Source organism: Chiloscyllium plagiosum, chromosome 18, assembly GCF_004010195.1.
Source record: "Chiloscyllium plagiosum isolate BGI_BamShark_2017 chromosome 18, ASM401019v2, whole genome shotgun sequence".
In the NCBI taxonomy this organism is placed as follows: Eukaryota; Metazoa; Chordata; class Chondrichthyes; order Orectolobiformes; family Hemiscylliidae; genus Chiloscyllium; species Chiloscyllium plagiosum.
In genome coordinates this window covers 51,312,869-51,338,317 of record NC_057727.1, presented here as the reverse complement: position 1 = coordinate 51,338,317, position 25,449 = coordinate 51,312,869, and the positions used below count along the sequence as shown (strand labels likewise).

The following is a 25,449-nucleotide window of genomic DNA, read 5'->3' as shown; positions in this document are numbered from 1 at the left end:
ACTGGCACAGAAAATGTTCATTCTCCAAGTTACACTTGCTGGGGAATTTCCATTTGAGCAAAATGTATGTTCATTAAATGTAGGCAAAAGTGAGGACTGCGGATGCTGGATTTTGATGAAGGGCTTTTGCTGCCTGACCGGCTGTGCTTTTCCAGCACCACTCTAATCCTAGACACTGTTCGTTATATGTGCCAACTACCTCACAACAAGGAGAATTCCAATTTATTACTTTGTTTACCATAATAAACTAGTTTTATTGTGATTTATTTATGTTAGAGTAGTTCATTTATTAAAGAATGCTTGTATCCCTCATCTAATGTTATTCGTGTCTCATTTTTATTGTAACTTTTTAATATATTTCTTCATCTCTTTTTCTTTGTTTCTCTCTCTATCACTGACCCCAAATACTTGCACAGATAATTTCAAGTAGTATTTACTATATAAGCTAGTTAATTATTTAATTGACTGACTGAAAACATGTAAATACAAAATAATTAATTAAATTATGCAAACTATAAATTCAGAATAATTCATTAGTTGGAAGAAAACATTGATGGTATTCATTATGCGGAATTTTCTCAGTCCCTAGATTATATGGGCAATGATGAGTCAGTTGGGAAAATGTTGGGAGACTGGAAAAACTTGTTTCCCAATGTTGAGAAAATGCATTGTGCGCCCTAGGTTTGGAGAGCAAGACAAGAATTTCTCTACTGAGCAGCAGGAGGGCTTGGGCATGAATTATCATTATTATGTCCACTACCTCCCCATTCTCCCACCTCCCCTCCTCCCCAATCTTGTTTAACTGCAGTTTGTTCTGCTCTCACATGGCACAGAGAAACTAAGTTGTGACAATTCCCAACATGGAAGTTCAAGCATATCTCTACCAGTCCAGATCACCATTTGTTCCTCCAGGTCATCACCTTGACCAGCATTTTCCAACATAACTCAGGCACCCTCCCTGGGCGGCAAACACTTGCACCTGCCTGGCTCCAGCCTCACCTAATTATCGAGGCACACCTCTGAATCCCATGGAATAGTTTTCCTTATCATTCCTGCACTTTGGAATGTAACAACACCTGACATTGTAGTGCTATGCCAGGCTGCTTAAGCACAGAGTGGAAAGAATCTCACGGATTAAAACAAGACATTCTGGTAGCACTTAATAATTTAGTGCTTACTGTCTTGCTGTGTCTTTTTACATTTTGCATCTCATTCAGAGCATACAGGTGATGTATTTTTATGTTCTCTTGTCTTTTAATGCAGAATCAAAGCTAGGTAGTTTGTCGTGATTAGGGGACAGATGTGTTGCCGTTTGGTGACATGGTATGTTAATGACATGTGCCAGTAGCTTATGTGGCACACTGTATGTGTTTCAATCAAATGGCCATGTCAAGTGATTTTTGTTTTTGGTCTCGATGTTCAGATGGGATTCTTGCTAGTGAGTGGTGAGAGCTCTATGAACATAAGCTATCGCTCATTATCACCATCATTCTTCCTCCATTCCATCTCTTTAATATGCAGTCGCACTTTCTACTACCCACCAGCTATGAGACACTACACTTCCTGATATCAAAGTTGGAATGGGCACCAGATATTTTCCAGCTCACCCGTCCTCTGGACCTTCCTTTTGGGCACCAACATCTCAGGGCATAGTCCATGGGCAGTGACTGCACGCCCCCATGTTCTGGGGCATTGGCATCTGACATGTAACCAGCCTTATGTATTATCATGGCATATCCATAATCCACTGACAGTACACATCTGCACTTCAGTGCTGCATTTTAGAGAGCACCGGTGCCTTTCATTGTGTCGCTGTCACTGTGCAGAGGGATCGGTGCCCAGCTCATGGCCACAGAATATCTGAGAGCTCTTCCTTCGATGCTCATAGCATCTCTGCCTTGTCTTGTGTTTTGGCACATTCTCCCTCAGCCACATGTTAAAGGCTCACAGGACTTCTGTTTTGACTAGTCTTTTAGCACAGATGCAAATCCAGAGAACTTGTCATGGTTGTCAGTCAGGTAAGTAGACCAGCTTCTGTATGACAGTGTACAGTGTCAGTGTTATGCCTGCACCATGTGTTAGCCATGTACGTGCCAAAGACAGCACATGCACTGCAGGCAAATGCCATGTCTCAAACTCTATGGGAGTAGTCCTTTGTCAAGTCCAGGAGGCACCCTTCAGCCAGGGGCAGTAAGTCAAGGAAAGCCTCCAATGTCAGTCTGAGTGTCTGGATTGGGAAGTCCAGCTCCCTATCAGAGGCCAATGCTATGGGAGAAAAACTAGGAATTGGAGGCAGAATCCTGGCATGCAGATGGGGTTACAATTGTGAAGCGGCAAAAGAGAGAGAAAATAGAGCATTGATTGGAAAAGAGTGATGCAGGAAAGAGAGCATTATTTCTGACTGTGATCTACACCTTAGCTTTGGTAGAGGGGCCGTGGACCTACAAGTTTACCCGATATACCTGGAACTCAGTGCATAAAGTGGGCAGATGGGGATTTAGTTAGATGGGGAGTTGGGGAATTTAAGGGCCAATTAAGTTGATGGGAGGGATACCAAGAAGGGAATGTGTATATATGTGGGTTCACCAATAGTAAGAGGCTGATACTGAAATTCACCGTTGGAGAAGTGATCACAGTTTGCTTCCATTGTGCTATCAATAATAAGTGTGCAATAGAGATGGAAATGGCTTTGACCACACCAGGAATGGGCAGATGGGTGTTTCCTTCTGTGAGGGAGGAGGCTTCAATTTTGAGCAGTGTGAGGCCCTTTAAAAAGCAGTGACTTGTGTCACTGAAATGCGCCTACAAACATTACAAGCTATGTGAATCTTAGGCTTTTAAAAATTCCTTCATCAGATGTGGGCATCACTGTCTGGGCCAGCATTTATAACCATCCCTAATTGCCCAGAGGGCAATTAAATGTCAACTACATTACTGTGGGACTGGAGTCACATGCAGACCAGACCAGGTAAGGATGGCTGTTTCCTTCCCTAAAGGACATTAGTGACCCAAATGAGCTTTTCCTGACAATCGACACATGGTCAGCATTGGACTCTTAATTCCGGACAGTTTTAAAAATTGAATTCAAATTACACAGTCTGCCATGGTGGGATTTGAATCCCAGTTCCCCAGAATGTTGTCTGGGTTAACAGTCCAGCAATAATGCCACTACGCCATCACCTACATCTGAACCTAATGTGTGGAGTCCCAATCCTTGCCCCAAGCACTCTTGAACAATCACGCAAAATTACAAATAAATCCCACCAACAGCTGTGACTGGCACTGTTTTGTTACCTGGAAAGATTGATCCTGGATGCGAAAGTAGCAAGCACCTGCAATTTCCCTACAGGTAAAGCATAATTCAGGCATTGCTCACTTTACATTAAATATTTAACCATTGAACATCGTGTAGTGCGAAAGATGACTTTCAATGGTACTTTCAATGTTGAGGTTAGCTATATATGCGCATGCACACACAAACAAAGGTGTAAACTGAACATATATTCACAAATTGAAAGTATATTTTCTGTGATGTGTCACACATGCCACCTCTGTGCCCTCAGAGTGTCTTTCTTTCAGTTCCACTGCATTTCCATACAGTCCTGGGGAGGAGGGAGCCTGTCATCCGTTGCGATCATTGCCTTTGAAGGTTTGGTAAGGTGACTCCAGGGGCACTTATTGAGAGGGCCATGGCCTGCTGAGTGTGTCCTGTCCAGAGGCAAGTGTGTCATCCTTGGCTTGACAACTCACTGAGTTGGGGGTGGGGGCAGCTCTGGCTGAAGAAGCAGGAAGGGTGGAGATGGAATTCCTGGCCACCGCCAATGTGGGGACCTCTGGGTGGGGCTGCTGTGTGTGGTTCTTCCTCCAGCTGGGTGCTGACTGGCATTGCCCTTTCTCCTTGTGAGGAAAGGGGTGTGTGGAATGAGCTCAAGATTGCTCATCCCCCTCTTGCTGACGACCAGTGGTTAGAACGATGGAGTGCAGGACTGTGCAGACACTCAGCAAGCAGTGAGACTGCTAGGCCCAGACCTTCATGGCAGCCACCAGGCTGTGCATAGAGTCAGCCAGATGCTCGCATGCCTGTGGCAGCTGATTCCCAACTGGGTTGGTGCAGTCTTTGCAACATTTGTGTCACATTGCCCAGTGCCCTCATCAAACCTCCTTGCTGGCCTAGTGTCTGGTTGCACATGTCAAAGATGTTACAAATTGCCGACATTACAGGGTCCTGTCTTGCTTGAGGCTGGTGCCTGGTCTCTCGCAGGCCATTGAGTGGCACTGACCTGTGATGTTTCTTCCTCAACCAGCTGCAGAGCCATGGCAGTTAAATGCTCACCAGAAAGTGCTCCTGAGTGAACCCACTGAAGAGGGAATAGGTGAGCAGGTGAGAGGTGCAGGGGGCAACCTTGACAGTGCTTCCTATTGGACTTCTATGCTCTCTTCCACCTTGATGGAGGGGTAGACATGTGCTCTGCTAACTGTATAGTCACAGCAGGTCAAATGGGAAGGTAGCACAGCAATGAGCAATGCTTTTTCCTTGGTTGCCAAGGTCAGGGTGTTTCAGTATCTGCACAGGACCAGACCCGGCCCTCTCCTACCAGATCCTCTGCTCATAGTGTATGAGGAGCCAAATGTCATGCCCTCAGCCAACAGTCCTGGCTCTTTTGGTCCTGTTCTAGGCTGCTTTCTTCTCAATTGAGAGAACTTGAGGGACTGAGGGAGATCGAAGTTGTTGGCACAGATAACTAGTACTGGTGCATTTTGGAGGGAAGGTGGTTAGGCTTCCCAGGTAAGTAAGGCCATGCACAGTTGGCAAGATGGAGGAATTGGATAAATGAGTGCAAGTGAAGGAAGATATTGCATGCAGTAGTGAGAGTGGTACACCATAAGCCTTGGTAGGAGGTGGGTGCAATAGCAGAAAGAGTGAGCGAGTTGAGTTACCAGAGAGAAGGTGATGACACATACCCTACCAGAACACTTCTAGCACTCATGGACCTTCCTCCAGATGGTTAAATCTGCATTTACCCAGGTGGCAATATTTGGCAAGGTAAGCATGATCTGGTGTCTTGGTTTTTTCTTCAGGTACAGGGGAAGAGAAGGCCCCTACTTTGCACTAGACACCTCAGATCCTTGCCTGCCAGGTAAGGGACAAATAGCCCCTTACCTGTCTGCCTGGGCAAGTTCATCCAACAGTGCAGGGCAACTCCGGACAGTCATTACATGATAGCTTTTTTGATTATGGTGCCAGAGCTCGGGATCCCAGGTCAGCGCAACACTGGCACTTAGATGCCGAAATTTGCATTGGAAAACTACTACTACAAAGAGTACTACAGCGCTGCCCAAGTCTATGAAATCTTATTGGTGCAAACATTGAAAATATTCAGAAGAGGAAGATCTGGAAGACAGAGATAACTGACGAGGGAGAAAAACAAGATTAATTATTAATTGATTGATGGATGTTCTGCTTCTCTTCTAATAGAGCATTTATTTGGCCAGTTAGCTTATCATCACACTGTTAACCTTGTACTTGACCCAAAAAATGCTTGATGATTTCACTGCATGTTCAGAATGTAAAGTGTTCCCTTAGCAAACAACAGTGAGTAGAACATTGATAAAGTTAGAAATCACACAACACTAGGTTATTGTCCAACAAGTTCATCTGGAAACACTAGCTTTCGGAGTGCTACTCCTTCATCAGGTAGCTATGGAACAGGAACAGAATTTATAGCAAAAGATTACAGTGTCATGCACCTGAAATGATACATTGAACAAACCTAGAATGCTGTTACGTGTCTCACCTTTAGGAGTGGATTGCAGGTTTTGGTTCATTGCTATGTAAATCCCAGAACTTCTTTTCAGTCACATTCTTGAGATAAGGTTTTATAACAGAAGGTGACATCTCCACTCAGACAATGCATTAAAGGTGTGAGGTTAGAGTCTGTCTGTAATCCAATCTTGAGTCAGACTGGTTCTATTTCCAAAGTAGGAATTTTAAAAATATTACAGCGTACCTAGATCACTAAGATACGTTGCTTATTGGATGCAATACATAACACTCTCCCTGAATCAAAGTAGCCTAGCCTTTGAGCAAGCAAGTAGATTTAGGGAGGTTCTGACACTATAGGTTCAGTCAGATAGATGGGTGACTATCGGGAAAGTTAACAATGTAGTTCAAAAACCTTCAGCAGCCACTTCTATATAATATATAAATTCCATTTTTAGAACTGTAGAAGGGGATAGTCACTCCGAGGGAAATGGAAGGGGTAGTCACTTCCATTGGACACTTGGAATGATTCTTATGTTAGGCAGCATTTGACAAGATGTAATAGAATTATTGTTATCAGGGACTGTCCTCTCAGGCATAGGCAGGAGATTCTGTGGCAAAGAGTATAAATTTACGATGGTTTGTTGCTTTCCTGGTGCTAGGATTAAGGATATCTCTAAACATTTCAAGCATATTGTTAAAGGCGAGATTGAGAAGCCAGTAATTATTGTACACACTGGGAGGAATGACACTTTGAGGGAAAAGATTAAAGCAATGCAGAGTGAACTAAAGAGGTTAGGTAGAGAATTTTAAAACAGAACCTTAAATGTCATAATTTCTGGTTTACTCCCACTGCCAAACTCAAACAAGGGAAGGAACAAAAGGAACGAGAGAGAGTCTGAGTATGTAGTAACTCTGAAGGACTGAATTGCATTTATTTTAATGCAAGGGGTCATACAGGTAAGGCTGATGAACTTAGGGCATTCTTAAGAACATGGGATTGGGATGTCATAGCTATTACGGAAATTTGGCTGAGAGATGGAGAAGGCTGGCAGCTCAATGTCCTGGGTTTTAGATGCCAAAGCAAGGTTCGGAAAGGAGGCAAAAAAGGTGTGTGGCTTTTTTGATGAAGGAATACATTACTGCTGTAACTAAGGAAGATATTTCTGAAACATTATCCAGTGAAAATATGAATAGAAATCAAAAGTAAGAAAGGAAAGATCACTTTGATGGAATTGTCCAATAGACCCCCCCCCCCCCCGGCAACAGTCAGAAAAAAGTTGAGACACAAATACGTAAGGAGATCTCAGATATATGGAAGCACAATAAGATTGGAATAATGGGGAATTTTAATTTTCCAAACATTGGGTGGTGAAGAATTTGTCAAATGTGTTCAAGAACATTTTCTTTATCACTATGTGGATGCTCTTACTAGAGAAGGAGCAAAACTAGACCTTCTTTTGGGCAATAAGGCATGGCAGGTGACTGAAGTGGAAGTAGGGGAGCACTTTGTGTCGAGTGATCATAATTCTATTAGTTTCAAAATAGTTATGGAAAAGGCTAAACCTTCCATAAAAGTTAAAGGTTTTAATTGGATTAAGACAAATATTAATGCTGTGAGATAAGAACTTTCAAAGGTGGTTGGAGCAGGTAAAAGGATGTCTGACAAGTGGGAGGCATCCAAGATGACAAACATTCAGAGACATTTTGTTTCTGTTAGAGTAGAGGGTAAGGCTGGTAAGATTAAAGAACAATGGATGAATAAAGATATTGAGGTTCAAGAATAGAAGAGAATCTTATTTTAGTGATAAGCAACTTGGTTCAATTTGATCTCTTAATCAATATAAAGAGTGCAAGGGCACTCTTAGAAGAGAAATCAAAAATGCAAAGAGGTGCTATGAGATGCCTTGGCAGATAAGTTTAAGGATAATCCAAAGAGATTCAAATTTATTAAGAGTAAGAGGGTAACTACGGAGAGGGTTGGCCATCTTAAAGTCAAGGAGGTCACCTCTGGGTTGAACCCCAGGAAATGGAAGAGATACTAAATGAATATTTCATGTCAGTTTTTACTGTGCAGAAAGAAATGGAGTCTAGAGAATGCAGAGAACTAAACTTTGATGTTTTAAAAACAGTTCACATTATAGAAGAGGAAGTTTGGGAGATCTTAGAGGTGGATAAATCTCCTGAACCTGATCTAATGCATCCCAGAATGTTGTGGGAAATAAGAGAGGAAATTACAAGACCCTTTGCAGAAATATTTGCATCATCTATAACTGGGAGTGAGGTGCCTGATGACTGGAAGGTGACTAATATGGACCTTTGTTTAAGAAAGGTTGTAAGGAGAAATGGGAGAACCTTTGGGCCTGACTTTGGTTGTTGGTAAATTGTTGGACGTGATTATAAAATATAGGATTAATGGACATTTAGAGAGTCAGAAATTATTAAAGATAGTCAGCAAGGTTTCATGTGAGGAAAATCGTGTCTCACAAACTTGATTGAATTTTTGAAGAAATTACCAAAAAGATTGATTATGGCAGAGAAGTAGACGTGCTTATTTGGATTTTCGTAAAGCCTTTGACAAGGTTCTGCATGATAGACTGTTTTTAAAGTTATGACACATGGGATTCAAGGTGAGCTTGCCAAATGAATACATAATTGGCTTAATGGCAGAAGATGGAGAGTAATGGTGGAAAGTTGCTTATGGGACTGGAGGCCTGTCACCAGCAGTGTTCCACAGGAATCGGTTCTGGGTCCTGCTTTGTTTGTCATTTATGTAAATGATTTGGATGAGAATATAGAAGACGTGGTGAGTAAGTTTGTGAACAACACCAAAATTGTTGGCATAGTAGACAGTGAAGAAGGTTTTCTAAGACTACAAAGGAATCTGGATCAAATGGGTCAATGAGCTGAAAAATAGCAGATCGAGTTCAACCTGGATAAATGCGAGGTGTTGCATTTTGGTATAACAAACAAAGCTTACACAATTAATGATAGGGCATTGGGTAATGTCGTAGAACAGAGGGACGTAGGAATGCAGGTACATAATTCTTTGGAGTTTGTGTCACATGGAGACAGGGTGGTTAGAAGTTGTTTGGCACGCTTGCCTTCGTTGTTCAGTGCTTCCAGTATAAGAGTTGGAAATTGTACTGGACATTTGTGAGGTCTCTTCTGGAATGCTATGTCCAGTTCTAGTTGACCAGTTAGGAAGATATTATCAAGAGAGAGAGGGTTCAGAAGTGATTTACCAATATGTTGCTGGGTATGGAAGGTTTGAGTCATAAAGTAAGGCTGGATAGGCTAGGACCTTTTTCACTGTAGTGTAGGAGGTTGAGAGGTGATCTGATAGAAGTTTATGAAATAATGAGAGGTGCAGATAGAGTAAATGTCAGTTGTCTTTTCCCTCAGATAGGAGATTTCAAGACTAGGGGACATATTTTTTAAATTGAGAGGAGAGAAATTTTAAAAAGACTGAGGAGGCAATTTTTTTTTTACACAGAGGGTGGTTCACACGTGGCATGGAATTTCTGAGGAAGTGTGGCTGCAGGTACAAAGACATTTGAATAGGAAAGGTTTGGAGGAATTTGGACCAGGGAGTAGGAAGGTGGGACTAGTTTAGTTTGCGATTATGTTTGGCATGGGCTGGTCGGACCAAAGGATCAGTTTCTGTGCTATCTGAGTCTGTGACTGGGCTGAGGGAACTGCAGATAATAACAAATTGGAGGCTTCTCTCTTCGTCAAAGATTTATTGTCAGGCAGTAAATCTGCAACTTCTTACTGATATAGTCACAGCTGTCAAAACTTCCACCCTTAGCTCTTTGATGCTTTGATCGATATCAGCAGATTTCACTAAATTGTCTCAAAATCTTGTGAATACACGTCAAGAGAAAATATACCAATGAGACAAAACATTTGAAATTTAATATATTGACCACTGTTTCAAGTTATTCAATCACAAGCAATATGGAACCAGTGGGTGTAACCAGGGAACATATATGCTTCAGAAGATTTGAAATAAAATGCTAAGACAATAAAGCAATTAAAACATTGGTCACTGTACCACACAGTAAAGATAAAGTTGCCACAGTCTTGCCAGACCCTAGGTCCGTTTTCTCATTAGAAGGAGAGAGAACCCATGGTGGTTATGGTTCAGGCAAGGGAAGAGGTTAAGAAGGAGAGTCCTTCATGGTAACTTCAGCCAGTCAGGGAATTGAACTCTCACTGTGGGTGATACTTTGTATTGCAAACAAAACCAACCATCCAGCTGAGCTAAACCACTCCCACTCAACTGTCTGAATCATAATGGAGATAAGTATTAATTGATTTTCAAACTTAGACTTCCCATACCTTGGGAATAATCAACAAAGACCAAAACTTACCTGAAGTGTTGTGTGACTAACAATACCAAAGCCAATCCCGAAATTAAAACACATATTTTTGCCATACAGGAAGTTCTTCTATAATGTGATGGTTGCGTTCTTGTGCAATACCGCATTATAGGAAAATTGCACTTTAGAAACAGTGCTGCAAGTGATGGCGATGTAATCACTTTACAGCCAACACATGTTTTAAAAGTTCATGCTATAGAAACAGTCTCCAATTCATCAATCGCATTACAGCGAATTCACATTAATGAAATGCATGTTATAGAAGAACGACCTGTTCTCTTATTAACTGCTCCATTGATAGGGAGATGAGTCATATTCCCAATGTTTCAGGATTGACAAATTCTGCAGAATTGTCCTCATTTACAGTGGTATACCTGTATACAGTGGTATACCTGTTACGATGAAGTCTTTTAGTTACTTTTTGCACTTGAGACCAAGTTTAAATGTCCATGTCTTAAATTCATTTATATCCTGACTCTATTACCACCTGGTGGACAATGATATATAGTGTTCTGCATTATGTCAGATTATGTTAAATTCCATTTACTTTCTTCCAGCTATTCAGCTAATCTAAGCTTTTTTAAAAAAAATGTTATTTTCTTCACTTTTCTTTAATACACTTTTGTCAAAACCAAATTATTCATTATGAGAGATGTTGGCACCAACACCAACCTCCATGAGATATTATCAAATTCAAATTGCCCGTTTTATTTAACTCTGTCTGGAATTCTCCCACTTACAGCTCAAACGTGTTGGCCACCACCATCATGGCCTTGGGTGAACTTGCTCGCACGATCTTCCTCTTGTCACCATATTAAACATGCCAAGGAGGCACTTCTTTATTGGAAAATCATGTGGCGAGTGAGATGCAAGTACGTGCCACTGCCAGGACCTTCAGGCTTCTATATCTTCGGCACCATGTTTAAAGTGCAACTGGATATGATTTCAGGTGCCTTACGCCATGAACCACTCCTCAAATTGTAGTTCTCGGTCATAAACTCCATAAAAGGTAGTCCAGAAGAAAGGCAAGCTTGTTGCTTACTTCACGGACGGACATTTAGAGATGCCGGTGTCTGAAATGGTAAAAAGGAGTTCAGTGCTCTTCCCAGCTGACTATCACAGGAGGCCACACTACCAAACATCACCAGCCACGGCCCAAGTAACAGCACGGGTCAGCGCACCGGCTCCTGTGAAGTGAGACACCCAACAATGTGTGAAAAAGACCAATGATCTGTACTCTGGTCACACTGACACGGCCATTACTCACTCTGCCACTGGAAGTGCATCTTGCTAAAATGATGGACTTTCATGAACCATCAATACCACGCGTATCATGACTATTCAAAGGCTCGTGTCCACTTCTCATCAACAACTGCCAAACCTACTTGTTCTCTGTACTTCCTGCTTGCTTGCTTGCATGCAATCCCATTGCCTCTCCTACTCATGTATGATCATTACCTGCTCTTCCATCATACACAATCTCTCTCTCTCTTTCATTGCAGCGAGCACTGGCCAAATTCAGACCTCCCAAATTTGAAGTTGGCTGGGGAAAGAGGTGCTGAATGAGAGTTGCTATCAGGACATTCCTCCTCAAGAAACAAATGGAGGAGTTTTCTGGAGAAAAGCAGCATTGTTCATCTGGGTACGGGAAGATCCCAATGGATTGCCAATCCAGTAAGCTTCAGTGTGCTGTGCTACCTTCCTGTTGCCACAGTGCTCACTTATTCTACTAATGCACAAGCTTTTACTCATCTTCACCAACGAATTGTCTCTCTTCTCATGTAGGCACAGACAGCAGTGAGACACTTAGAGACTCTCAGTTCCTTCTCTGAGGAGGAAGCAAGTGAGTACCTCAGGGAATTCACTGGCAAGACTTAGATTTACACCCACCACCAGTTCAGAGACTTTGAGATCAGACACAGGGACACTCTGTTGAGCACTGCATGTTCCAGGAAGAGGCACTTGCTCAGCCCTGGGAAGACAATGTACCTCTGTTCTCAGCTATAAGTGAACCTGCAGAGACAGGGGAAGGAATATCAAGAAAGTAAGTTAGAGGGTGGTTGATAAGCTGGACTGAAGGGAGAGAAGTCAACCATCATTCTTCGGACTTTGCTGACTCCATATGGCAGCTTCTATGGAAAGTTTGGCAACCACCTTGGAGATCCAGGCTGAGGCTCAGTGTCTGCTGAATAGGCACTCATGTCTGCAGTCCATCGCTTTAGACGTGGCTGCTCAATATCAAGGGGAAATCAAGACTGGGACCTTGGGCTCACTCTGCTTGCCCCTCTTCTCAGGGAGAGAGGGTGGTACTTGCAGGCATGCGCAGGGAGGACGAGCAACATACAGAATTGCAGAAGCTGCTGCTTAAAACACAATGAAGTTGCCCAACCCTCCACCTTCCCCTGCCTGTGATCCCAAAAATCTGCAGCTATGTAAAAGCTGAGGAGTGAGTCTTTATCCTGGGCAGGACACGAGGTATGTCTTAGCCTCTTGCCCCACTGGACTAGAGGACGACTGCACAGGTCTTCCAACGTAATGAGGGAAACCATGGAGCATGTTCCCTTTCCTCCAGCTGTGGAAGTCTGGCCTCAACTCCAATGAAGTAGTAATGATGTGGAGGCCCTGGTGTTGGACTGAAATGGGCAAGGTCATAACTAGAAGCTCTGTGTCCGTGTGCTGTCTCTCACGGCATCTGGTGAAGGAGCATCACTCCGAAAACATGTGATTTCAAATAAACCTATTGGACTATAACCTGGTGTTATGAGATGTTTGACCTCAGTGAAGTGGGAGGGAAAGGAAGAAAGAAAAACACACTGAAGGCACATAGGTTATATGTGTGTGTTACATCATTGCTTTCACTTTTGTTAATGAATTTATCCTTGCACTGTTACAATGTTTGTTCTCGTATAAGTTTCACATCAGACCTGCTTAAGTTGCACCTGCAAACAAGATAAACATCCCTTCAGACATCCAATGATGAAAGAAGCTGGAATGACTAAACATGACTCATCGCTGTCCAGTTATCATCTCCTTTACTGTGGAGAATCTCACAGGTTCTTGAACCAAGAAACTCAGGGCCATAGTGAAGCTTAGAAAAGTGGGTAAGACTGAGGCTGAAGGCACTGTGCAGGGATTGTGGTAGGGCCTGACCTGCACACATCATTCCATAATTAGACCCACCTAATGAGCGAGAGGGCATCATCACTGATGACTCCACATTATCACTACAGGGAAACGTTCATTCTGTGTGTGAGCTTTTCAAGGGTGTGCACTGACATTGAAGACAGGCAGATGTAGTCAGGGCAGCTCATCTGACCACTCCACCTCCTCGTATGTTGATTGAACAAGAAAAGAGAAAGTGAGGACTACAGGTCAGAGTCAAAAAGTGTAGTGCTGGAAAAGATGACATTAAAATATTGTGTGTAGTTTTGGGTTCTTATTAAAAGTATGGAAATGAACTGGAAGCAGTTCCAAGGAGGGTGACTAGATCAGTACCTGAAATAGGTGTGACTTCTTTTGAGAACAATTTGAACAAGCTGGGCTTGTTTCCGCTGGAGTTCAAAGGAGTTGAGGGGTGACTTGATTGAAGTGTATAAATGTATCCTGAATGGTCTTGACAAAGTAGTTGTAGAAGGGATGTTTTCTCTTGTGAATCATTCCAGAATTAGGGGAGCACTTTTTTTTTGAATAATTAGAGGTCATCCTTTCCAAACAGAGATAGGGCAAATATTTTTTCTCAGAGGATTGCTTAACTTTGGAACACTGCCTCAGAAGTCAGTGGACAAGGGGTCATTAAATATATTAACGACACTGATTCTTGTTAGGCAGGGGAATTGAGGGTTATTGGGTGTGGATGTGAATTTGGAATTTGAAATACAAATAGATCACTCACAATGTCATTGAATTGAAAGACAGGAGTGAGGAGCCAATGGCCTGCTTCCAATTCTATTTTGTAGGGTAGGCTCGTGTTTAAAAGACTGCACAAGATGCTGCCCACTCGCACGTTTAACAGTGTCTAAGAGGAAGCTCAAGTACTTCAGGTCCACTTAGCAGCTTATGCAACTGAAACAGTTGATAGCCCTGTTGGTCCATGTCTTCGCCATCCATCTCGTCTTCATCCTCAGAAGATTACTGTTAATTCACTATTTCATCTACAGCTAGTGTATTATTCCTTTGTCAGTTGCGATTGTGAAAGGCACAGGATGCCACACAATTGTGTGACACCTTGTTTGAACTATACAGCAAGGCCACACTTGAGCAGTCCAGCCTTTAAAACTTATCCTCAGGAGACCGGTGGTCTGTTCCAGAATGACCCTGGTTGAAACATGAGCAGCTTCATTCTTTCTTAAGCCATGGTTGGAGGAATTACCCTGATCTTCTCGCATTCATGTGTGTTTGGGCTAAGAACCTTAGAAGAAGGTTGCAATTGTGTCATCTCCAGTATGTAAGAGTCATTGCAGTTCCCTGGATGTCTGACTCAGACCTTCAGTCAATTGTCACGAACAGAACATTAAGAGAGTGGAATCCTTTTCTGTCCACAAACTTTGAAGGTTGTAAACTTATCAAATCAAAATAGGTGCAGTAAATAGCACTTTAAGTCTCAGGGAAGCCAGTAATAGAGAATCTCAATTCATGAGCTGCTTGACTTTCATCTTTTAGGAGGAAGGATATGAGGACGAAGCAAAAAGAAAAGTGCAAATGCTGGAAATCAGAAACAAAAACAGAAACTTCTGGGAAATCTTAACAGGTCTGGCAGCATCTGCGAAAAGAAGCAAAGTCAACTTTTTGGGTCCAATGACCCTTCGTTGGAACTGATTGTGATTTTTTTGTTATTCATTCACAGTATGAGGGCAACACTGGCTTGGCCAGCATTTAGTGCCCATTCCTAATTGCCCAGAGGCAACACAATGCTGTGGGTCTGAAGGCACATTTAGGCCAGACCGGGTAAGGAAGGGTTGGCAGTTTTCTTCCTTGATGGATATTAATGAATCAGATGGGTTTTTCGGACAATCGACAATGATTTCATGGTCATCATTCTATTCTTCATTTCAAATATTTATTGAATTAAAATTCCCCGATCTGCCATGGTGGGATTTAAAGCTGAGCCCCTAGATTTCTGGGTTAGTAGTTCAGTGATAATACCACTAGACTATCACTTTGACAAGGGAGGTGATAGGAGGAGTTGTGTTTTTGGCATTGGCAACACCCCAGATGCATTTATATTTTGAGGTTTGAGAGATGCCACACAGGGCACCACTTGTTCCCTGGGATGAACCAAGAACCTAACAGTTTCAGGATAGCCTTAACCTTAATGGCCACCAGGTTGGAACTGTTACCAATCTGTGTGAGCACAAGTCTTGTTGGGTCTGGCCAGGCATCCTTAATTGTCATGAGCTGTCTTTCAAATAGTTGAAAGAAATGGAAGTGAGGCATCTCATTTGACAGATCATGTCCTGTTGCTACTCCCTCTGGATACTGTCCAGCAGCTGTTGCAAATCGCTAGGCTTGTTGGAATGTTCTAATTGTTATCTCCTTTTGCATTGTCTTCGCTAAATCAATAAGACCACCAGCAACAACATTCTTCAGATGATTTATTTGGAAAATGTCAGAAAGGTAATGCAATGTTGTTGAAGGAAATCCTGAGCCTTTCCAACCATTCCAATGAAGCATCATGAAATGCCCTCGTATAGAATGGCATGAAGTCTTCCCAAGGTCATAAAAGTCATGCCTTGATAAAGAGCTCTGAAGGATGTGACTTTATCCACTTGGATGGGAGACGAAGTGTTTCTGCTATGTCAGACGTAGATTTTTTGCCAAAAAGCCATTATGAAATCAGCTTCCCCACGAAATGTAATGCCTCCTTTCCACAACACACCCCATACCCTGAGATACTTATACTTCACTGAGAGAATCTGGCAGCAGCAACGTGTTGAGTTCAGACCTTTCAATCAGCTGCAATCATCAAATAGGAACTTCAGGTTCCACTTTTAAACGTATTCTCATGAGAGTCATTTAGTTTACAGGACAAGGATGTTTTGTTTTAATTGACCTGTTTAGACATAGTATGAATCACCCACATGACTATCATACCTTGAGGTGGGATTTGAGCACAAACTCTCCAGCTCAGACGGATGAGGCAAATAATATGTATGTTGTAATGTATGAGGCCAAATTTGAAATCTGCATTCTTGGACAATTAATAACCCTCAAACACTGTGCAAGTTGAAGGTAGATAGTGATACTACTTGAGCAGCAAATGCATAGTTACTGTAAATGCACCAAAGAGAGCTTCAATATCCAAGTTGTTTGCTTCATCCCCAAAGAAAACACCAGTAACATAATCCACCCATTTTGTGCCTTTATTGCACAATTGACTTTCGATCCAATGTGGTATGGTTCCATCTTTGTGTTTGTGAGAATGACTTGTAGATGCTGCCTGTAAAGTACAAATTTTCTTCCATTCTCCTTCCTTTTCCTGTTGCTGTGCCTGCGAATCCCTGCCTCCAGAGCTATTCCCATCCAATCAACTTAGGCTCTGCAGTAGCCCCCAATCACTGTGACCATTCCCTCAGTGGCCCTGTACAATGAAGCCCATCCCAGGTTTGAGTTGCCCACTTGCCCCAGGACTCAATCGACAGCTCCATGATGTATCACCTACTATTATTGACCTCGCCCCCCCCCCCCCCCCGATGGACCAACTTGTTCTCCTGCAGGGTAGCGTCAGGGATTCAAAGGCAGGTGAATGAGAGTGGCTTTCAGGCCCCACTTGTTTACCCCCATCCATACACTAATTATCCATAGATTGGAGCCAATAGATCTGCCCCCTAACCTCTCCAACCATTTTGAAGGTCGGTCGCCCTGATTACGCACTGAGGAAACCAACAACTTCTTTGACCTGCCAGGAAGGTAGACCATCATGAAGGTGGTGAATTGAGGCCCTTACATGGCCTTTGATTGGTTAATTACTGGGGACTTGAAAAGGTCCCAGTAGACTTTCTTGGTTGGCACTTAATTGATGAGGTGGTGAGAAGGGGCTGAGTAAGCCTCCAGGGCTAATTCTGCCCAGTATTTCTTCGTTCACGACTTATCTCTGGGAAGAAGAAAATGACAGCCATGGTGTAACTCTTAATTCCATGAACAGGTTGTTTGATTTGCATATTAATTATGATATGCATTGTTAACATGTTGCTATTTTTCGAACAGGATCAGACTGCTATTCTGTTAAGACATCCACTGCTTTAGGTTTGCATATTAAATACATCATTTCTCCCAATTTATCCATTGTCATCTGATTTAAGCCCAGTTGCGAATCTGCATTGTTAAAAACAAAAATAACAATTAGGTGTTGAAAACAAACAATCTTCACTTCTTAATTTATCTGAAATTTGCCTAAGGATTGAATTAACCGCTGAAAGATAGAAATTTTTTTAACAGAAAGCAGTTTCACTTAATTGTTTTTGTTTTATATAGCTCCAGAGAAGAATCCAAAAAATGTGAAAGGAGAAGGAACAAATATCGACAATATGAAAATTTCATGGGAGGTAAGAACATTAGACTCTTTAAAATGTTGGTGTGGAATAGACTAATAATGTTGAAGTCTTCAACATTTTCTTAAAATACAGATTAAACAATTGTATTTTCTCTGTTTATTAATTGTATTGGGATATTGCTAGTTGGCCCAGCATTTGATACTTATATTCTGATCTGTCTGCCAGAGGAAAGATGTTGTTAAACTTGAAAGGGTTCAGAAACAGTGTACAAGGCTGTTGCCAGGGTTGGAGGGTTTGAGCTATAGGGAGAGGTTGAATAGGCTGGGGCTGTTTTCCCTGGAACAACAGAGGCTGAGAGGTGACCTTATAGAGGTTTATAAAATAATGAGGTGCATGGATAGGGTAAATTGCCAAGGTCTTTTTCCCAGGGTAGAGGAGTCCAAAGCTCAAGGGTATAGGTTTAAGGTGAGAGGGCAAAGATTGAAAAAGGACCCAAGGGGTAATTTGTTCACACAATGGGTGGTGCGAGTGTGGAATGGGCTGCAAGAGGAAGTGGTGAAGGCAAATACAGTTACAACACTTAAAATGCTGAGGGTGGGTAAATGAATAAGGTTGAGAACATTATGGGTCAAATGCTGGCAAATGGGACTGGATTATTTTATGACATCCTGTTGGCATAGACAAGTTGGAGCAAAGGGTCTGTTTCCATGCTGTACAACTTTGAATCTAGCTGCTCTTGAGAAGATGGTAGCAAGCTGCCCTTTTGAACTTCCTGAGTCCTTGAAATGCAGGGACACTGACAGTGTTGTAAGGGAGGGAATACCAGGAACTTGACCCACCCACAATGAGGGAACAATGATCATTTACAAATCAGGATGGTGTATGACTTGGAGGAATGGTTACAGGTGGTGGTGTTACAATATGTCTGCTCCCCTTGCCCTTCTAAGTAGTAGAGGTTACAGGTCTGGAAAGTTCTGTTGAAGGGAATTTATAGCTCAATGCAGTGCATTTTCTTGATAGCACACACTGCTGCATTGGTGGTGAAGGGAATGTTGAAGTTGATGGATGGGTTGCTAGTCAAGCAGGCTAACTTGTCCTGGATGCTGTCAAAATAGTGTTTTTGGAGCTGTACCCTTTAAGGCAACTGTAGAGTAATCGATTACACTCCTGACTTGTGCCTTATAGATGGTGGACAGATAAGAAATGAGTTACTGTCCACAGAAATCCTAGCCTCTGATTTGCTTTTGTACCCACTGCATTTACATGGCCAGTCCAGTTCAGTTTCTGGTCAGCAGTCGTCCCATGGAGTTGTCAGTCAGGTATTCACCAATGGTCATGTCATTGAGTGGTCAGATTCTGTCTTGTTGAAAATGGTCATTGCCTGGCACTTGTGTGTCACCAATGTATAGTACTGGAATTTACTTACCATCTTTGAAAATATATCGATGTATAATGTATGTGGATTTCCAAATGGAGTGTTCTTGCACTTAGAAGTAAATTAGTAGTTGCTTGTCTAATTATTTGTAGTGTATATTATGACAGCTAGAAAGTGACACTTGTTTCATTTCTGTGCTGGAAGCTAAATGGAGCATAACTCTGTATTCAACAAGGCAGATGCACACTTCAAAGGTAATTTCTCAGATGCAATGAGCAGAACTTTTATTTATGAGCCTAAGTGTGAAGGCAGGTGAAAACAATTGGGAGGGATTTCTTCCAGACTTCAGCTTCCAAGTCCCCTATTGAAAGGCACTGGGACAACACTTCACTCTCTAATCCACGGCCATCAGTGGATCTTGGCTCATTATCCCTGCCCATCCCTGGAGATGTCTGAGATACACTAGAAGGCAGCCTCATGCTTCATGGACACCTCCTTCAGGTTCTCCTGCAAGTGGCTCTGAAGAAAAAAGATTTGCTGTTTTCGCAGGATGACAACAGCAGTCCCAAGTCATCAGTGGTTACAGCGGCGAATACCCTTGGGACTGGATCCATTGTCGTTAGGGAATGAATGATCTCTTGTGTGCCGACAAGGTAAGTGTAGCTGTCCTCTCAGTGCTTCATTCTTCTATGAGTGATAGAATGAGCATTGCAGTTATTTTATCAACCTGTTCAGACATGTTTGACACACCCCCAAATCAGGTGAGATTTGAAAAGACCAGAGGTAAGGATACTACCACTGAGCTATAAGACACCAATGAGTTAGCATTGGAAGCTTGTCAGTGCACTGGATTGTGTGCCAGGCATCTCCATAACATGTTCCATATGCAATCACTGTCTGTCATTTCATCATGCTTGCACATGTTGTATTGATTGCAGCACAGTATAACTGTCTCTCTCCCATCTGCCAATATTCATATTTAAACTCAAAAGGGAGCTATGACATTCAGCAGCTCACACATCAGTTCATTGACCTCTCATCACAGCGAAGTGAATGTAAACATCACAATGCTGGATGTAGGTTTGCTCACTGAGCTGGAAGGTTCATTTTCAGATATTTCATCACCATACTAGGTAACATCTTCAGTGAGCCTCTGGACGAAGCATTGCTGATGGTTCCTGCTTTCTATTTAAATGTTTGGGTTTCTTTGAGTTGGTGATATCATTTCATGTGGTGATGTCATTTCCTGTTCTTTTTCTCAGGGGATGGTAAATCAGGTCCAAGGCAATGTGTTTGTTGATAGAGTTCCGGTTGGAATGCCATGCTTCTATGAATTCTCACACGTGTCTCGGTTTGGCTTGTCCTAGGATGGACGTGTTGTCCCAGTTGAAGTGGTGTTCTTCCTTATCTGTATGTAAGGATATGAGTGAGAGAGGGTCATGTCTTTTTGTGGCTAGTTGATGTTCATGCATCCTGGTGGCTAGTTTTCTGCCTATTTGTCCAATGTAGTGTTTGTTACAGTCCTTGCATGGTATTTTATAAATGACATTGGATTTACTTATCTGTATCGGGTCTTTTAAGTTCATTAGCTGCTGTTTTAGTTTGTTGGTGGGTTTGTGGGCTACCATGATGCCAAGAGGTCTGAGTCATCTGGCAGCCATTTCCGAGATGTCTTTGATGTAGGGGAGAGTGGCTAGAGTTTCTGGGTGTGTTTTGTCTGCTTGTTTGGGTTTGTTGCTGAGAAATCTGCAGACTGTGTTCATTGGGTATCTGTTCTTTTTGAATACACAGTTTCTGGTGATTTTCCTCTGCTCTGCGTAGTTACTCTGTGCTGCAGTATGTGGTGGTTCGTTGGAATAATGTTCTGATGCAGCTTTGTTTGTGGATGTTGGGGTGATTGCTTTCCAGATACAGAGCAAAGGAAAATCACCTAGATCAAAGACACCTTGGAAATGACTGCCAGACTACTCAGACCCCTTGGCATCATGGTAGTCCACAAACACACCAACACACTTAAACAGCAGCTAATGAACTTGAAAGACCCTATACAGACAACAAGCAAAACTAATGTCATGCACAAAATACTGTGCAAGGACTGTAACAAACACTACATTGGACAAACAGGCAGAAAACTAGCCACTAGGATACATGAACATCAACTAGCCACAAAACGACATGACCCTTTCTCACTAGTATCCTTACATACAGATGAGGAAGGACACTACATCGACTGGGACAACACATCCATCCTAGGGCAACCCAAACAGAGACATGCATAAGAATTCCTGGAAGTATGGTGTTCCAATCGGAACTCTATCAACGAACACATTGACTTGGACTTGATTTACCATCCCCTGAGCAAAAGAACAGGAAATGACACGTAACCCAAACATATAAATAAAAAGCAGGAATCATCAGCAATGCTTTGTCCGGAGACTCACTGAAGATGTTACCTCGTATGGTGATGAAACTTCTGAAAATGAACCTTCCAGGAAAGCGAGCAAACCTACATCCACAACCTCAAACCTGAGCTACAAATTCTCTCAAAACTTGCTATCACATTGCTTCTAACTGTAGGCTTGTGTGTGGCGAGGGCACCACCACAACTACCTTCTGTGCATCCTTTCTCTGGTGACTCTGGGACTCTGGTTCCTCTCATCATACCCTGCTTATTGTTCCTGAGCCACAGCCCCTGAGTCTCATGTCTCAGGTTTTGTTATCATTGCTTTTTCTTTCTTCCCCTCCTCCTCCTCCTCCTCCTCCTCCTCCTTTATCTTGTTAGTTTTATCAACAATAAGGCAGCTGCTGCATTCAGTGGTTTCAACTTTTGGCACCGAATTACTGATCTGTGAAGAGTGCAGGGGAGTGAGATATATGCTTTGCATTTGTAGTAAGTGCCAACTTTGGGATGTCATTAGGTTGCTGTTAGCTTGGGGGCCATGCAGGTGCCTGTACATTTTTAAAAATTCATTCACAGGATGAGGGCGTCACTTTTATTGTCCATCTCTAATTGCCCAGAGGGAAGTTGAGAGTCAACCACATTGGTGTGGGTCTGGAGTCACATGTAGACTAGATCAGGTGAGGATGGCAAATTTCCTTCCCTAAAGAACCATCAATGGACCAGTTGGAAATTTCCCAACAAACAACAAAATGGATTCATAGTCATCATTAGATTAGTAATTCCAGGTTTTTTCACTGAATTCAAATCCCACCATCTGCTGCAGTAGGACTCGAACCCAGGTCTCTCGATTAATGGTCTAACGATAATAACACTAGGTCATCACCTCCGTCTGACTTCACTGGTAATGCAAGCATTTAATGCCAATTTCTAATTACCCTTGAACTAAGTGGCTGGCTGGACAATTTCAGAGGGCAGTTAAGAGTCAACAAAATTACTGTGGGTCTTGAGTCACATGTAGGTCGTAACAAAAAAGGACAACATGGTTCTTTTTCTTAGGGTGAATAAGATTTTTTTAAAATGACAATTGGCAATAGTTGCACCATTTCCGTTAGGCCAGTGTTGAATTTCAGATTGTATTCCACCATCTGCCTTGGAGGAACTTTGACCTGTATCCCCAGAATGTCAACCTGCACTTCTGGATTACTAGTCCAGTGGTATTGCCATGACATCAGCACATTGAGAGGTGTAACCTACACAACCCATGACTAATTCTCCCCTTTCCTAATATTGATTTGTGCACTTCATTTTCAGCACTTTGCATATGTGTCTAAAATTGCAAAATCTTCATCTATTTAATCTCTGCTCTAAGTCATTAGAAGATTCAACCTGTGTAAGTATCATCTCCAAGTTATTAACTCTTATATGCATAAACTTGTGAATGATGCTGTGGGGATGATTGTATACTAATCTGCTCTTCACAACCAACTACCAGCAGCACTGGTCATGTATCTGAGCTACTAATCTTATAAAAGGTTAATGAATGATTGGAAATTATTGAGGGGTAGCTGTTTGCAGCTTTGCTCACAATAATTTTTGATAATCTCATTTTGGGTGTGCCTAACCACATGCAAGAAGAAGTAGGGCCCTCACTGTTCTGCTGCACATTCTCTGAGACCCTTGGAAAATGACTAGATGAAAAGTTGTGGTTGCTGATTTTATCTTTGCCACTTTCACCCAATATCCCCTTCCCCATTTCATAACTTTTGAAAGCCTTAGAACAGAGAACGTAGAACAGTACAGCACAGTACAAGCCCTTTGACTCTCGATGTTGTGCAGATCTTTTATCCTACTCTAAGATCAAACTAACCTACATACCCTGCATTGTACTATCTTCCATGTACCTATTCAAGAGTCACTTAAATGTCCCTAATGTATCTGACTCTACTACCATCGCTAGCAGTACATTCCACGCACCCACCACTCTCTGTATAAAGAATCTACCTGTGACGTCTTTACTAAACCTTCCTCCAATCACCTTAAAATTATGCCCTTTCATTATAGCCATCTCCGCCCTGGGAAGAAGTCTCCAGCTATCCACTCTATCTATGCCTCTCATCATCTCATACGCCTCTATCAAGTTCCCTCTCATCCTTGTTTGGTCCAATGAGAAAAGCCCTAGCTCCCCCAATCTTCCTTCATAAGACCTGCCCTCCAATCCAGGCAGCATCCTGGTAAACCTCCTTTGCACCCTCTCTAAAGCTTCCACATCTGTGCTATAATGAGGTGACCAGAACTGAACACAATATTCCAAATGTGATCTAATCATGGCTCTATAGAGCTGCAGCATAACCTTGTAGCTCTTAAACTCATCCCCCTGCTAATGAAAGCCAACACACTATATGCCTTCTTATCAACTCTGTCCACTTGGGTGGCAACTTTGATCTATGGACACAGACCCCAACATCCCTCTGTTCCTTCACACTGCAAAGAATCCTGCCTTTAACCCTATATTCTGCATTCAAATTCGACCTTTCAAAATGAGTCACTTCGCACTTTTCCAGGTTAAGCTCCATCTGCCATTTATCAGCCCAGTCCTGCATCTTGTCAATGTCCTGTTGCAATTTGCAACAGCCCTCCACTTGATCCACAACTCCATCAACCTTTGTGTCATTGGCAAGCTTACTAACCCACCACTCCACTTCCTGATCCAAGTCATTTATAAAAATCACTGCCTTGTCTCCTATTTCCTTTCCTTCTTGAGTTCTCCCACCTCCCTCGCCTCCCCAGTTTTCACTATCTCCCGGGATATTCAAGATTTTTCAACCCCATGTCCTCCTTCAACCATCATTGTTCCTCTGCTCATCCTTCCTCCCCTCCCCAGCAGTGTGCTGCTACAGTCACTTGACTGGCAATCCTGAAGCTCAGGTGAAGGAAGAAAGAACATTCCACCACAGAAACAGACCCTACAGCCAGCAAAGCTGCACTGACACATGATGCTTTTCTAAACTGAAAATCATTCAATCCATGTGATCTGTATCTTCCTATTCCCTTCCTTTTCATACAGATCTCAAGAAACTTCTTAAATGTTGCTGTTGTACCCATCTCCCACCATTTCCTTTGGCAGCGTATTCCATGCACTTATCAACCTCTGAGTCAATAATTGCCTCTCATATCTTTAAACCTTTGCCCATTTCACGTTGAATCTCTGTCCCCTAGTCATTGACATTTTTACCCTGGCAAAATGACCCTGACTTTCCATTCTATCCATGCCTTTATAAACTTTTATCAGGTTGCTCCTCAACTTCCAACATTTAAGTGAAAGCAAACCAAGTTTGTCCAATCTCTCTACATTGCCAGTATCTTTCAAATCAGGCCACGTCCTGGTAATCTGTATGTGGAGCCTTATCAAATCCTATCTTCTGGTAGTGCGGTGACCAATGCTGAACACAGCATTCCTAATGTGCTGAACTAAAGTTCTATACAGCTACAAAATGGTGTGCCAGTTTTTATACTCTATGCCCAAGTGATGAAGGCAAACATGCCATATGCCTTCTTGACCATCTTATCCACTTGTCTTGGAGATGCCAGTGTTGGACTGGGGTGGGAGAAAGTGAGGACTGCAGATGCTGGAGACCAGAGTTGAAAAATGTGGTGCTGGAAAAACACAGCAGGTCAGGCAGCATCTGAGGAGCAGGAGAATCGACGTTTCGGGCATAAGCCCTTCTTCAGGAATGAGGCTGGTGTGCCAAGTGGTCTGAGATAAAGGGTAGTGGGGAGGGAATTTGGGGGAGGGGCGCTGGGAATACGATAGGTGGAAGGATGTGAGGGTGCGGGTGACAGGCCAGAACAGGGGGTGGTGGTGGAGAGGTCGGGAAGAAGATTGCAGGTCAAGAGGGCGGCACTGAATCCGGGGGGTTGGGACTGAGATAAGGTGGAGGGAGGGGAAATGAGGAAGCTGGAGAAATCTACATTCATCCCATGTGGTTGGAGGGTTCCTAGGCGGAAGATGAGGCGCTCTTCCTCCAGGCGTCGTGTGG

At 42.7% G+C, this 25,449-nt stretch overlaps 1 protein-coding gene across 11 annotated transcripts in view; it reads left to right on the top strand.

Annotated features, from left to right (window-relative positions):
* The window catches only part of chl1b (cell adhesion molecule L1-like b), a 712,521-nt gene that overhangs the window by 386,248 nt on the left and 300,824 nt on the right, over window positions 1–25,449 (top strand). For all 11 annotated transcript variants that reach the window (XM_043708376.1, XM_043708384.1, XM_043708378.1 and 8 more), the window contains one exon: window positions 17,617–17,687. In XM_043708376.1, coding sequence (XP_043564311.1) covers window positions 17,617–17,687 — 71 coding nt within the window. The remainder of the gene's footprint in view (window positions 1–17,616; window positions 17,688–25,449) is intronic.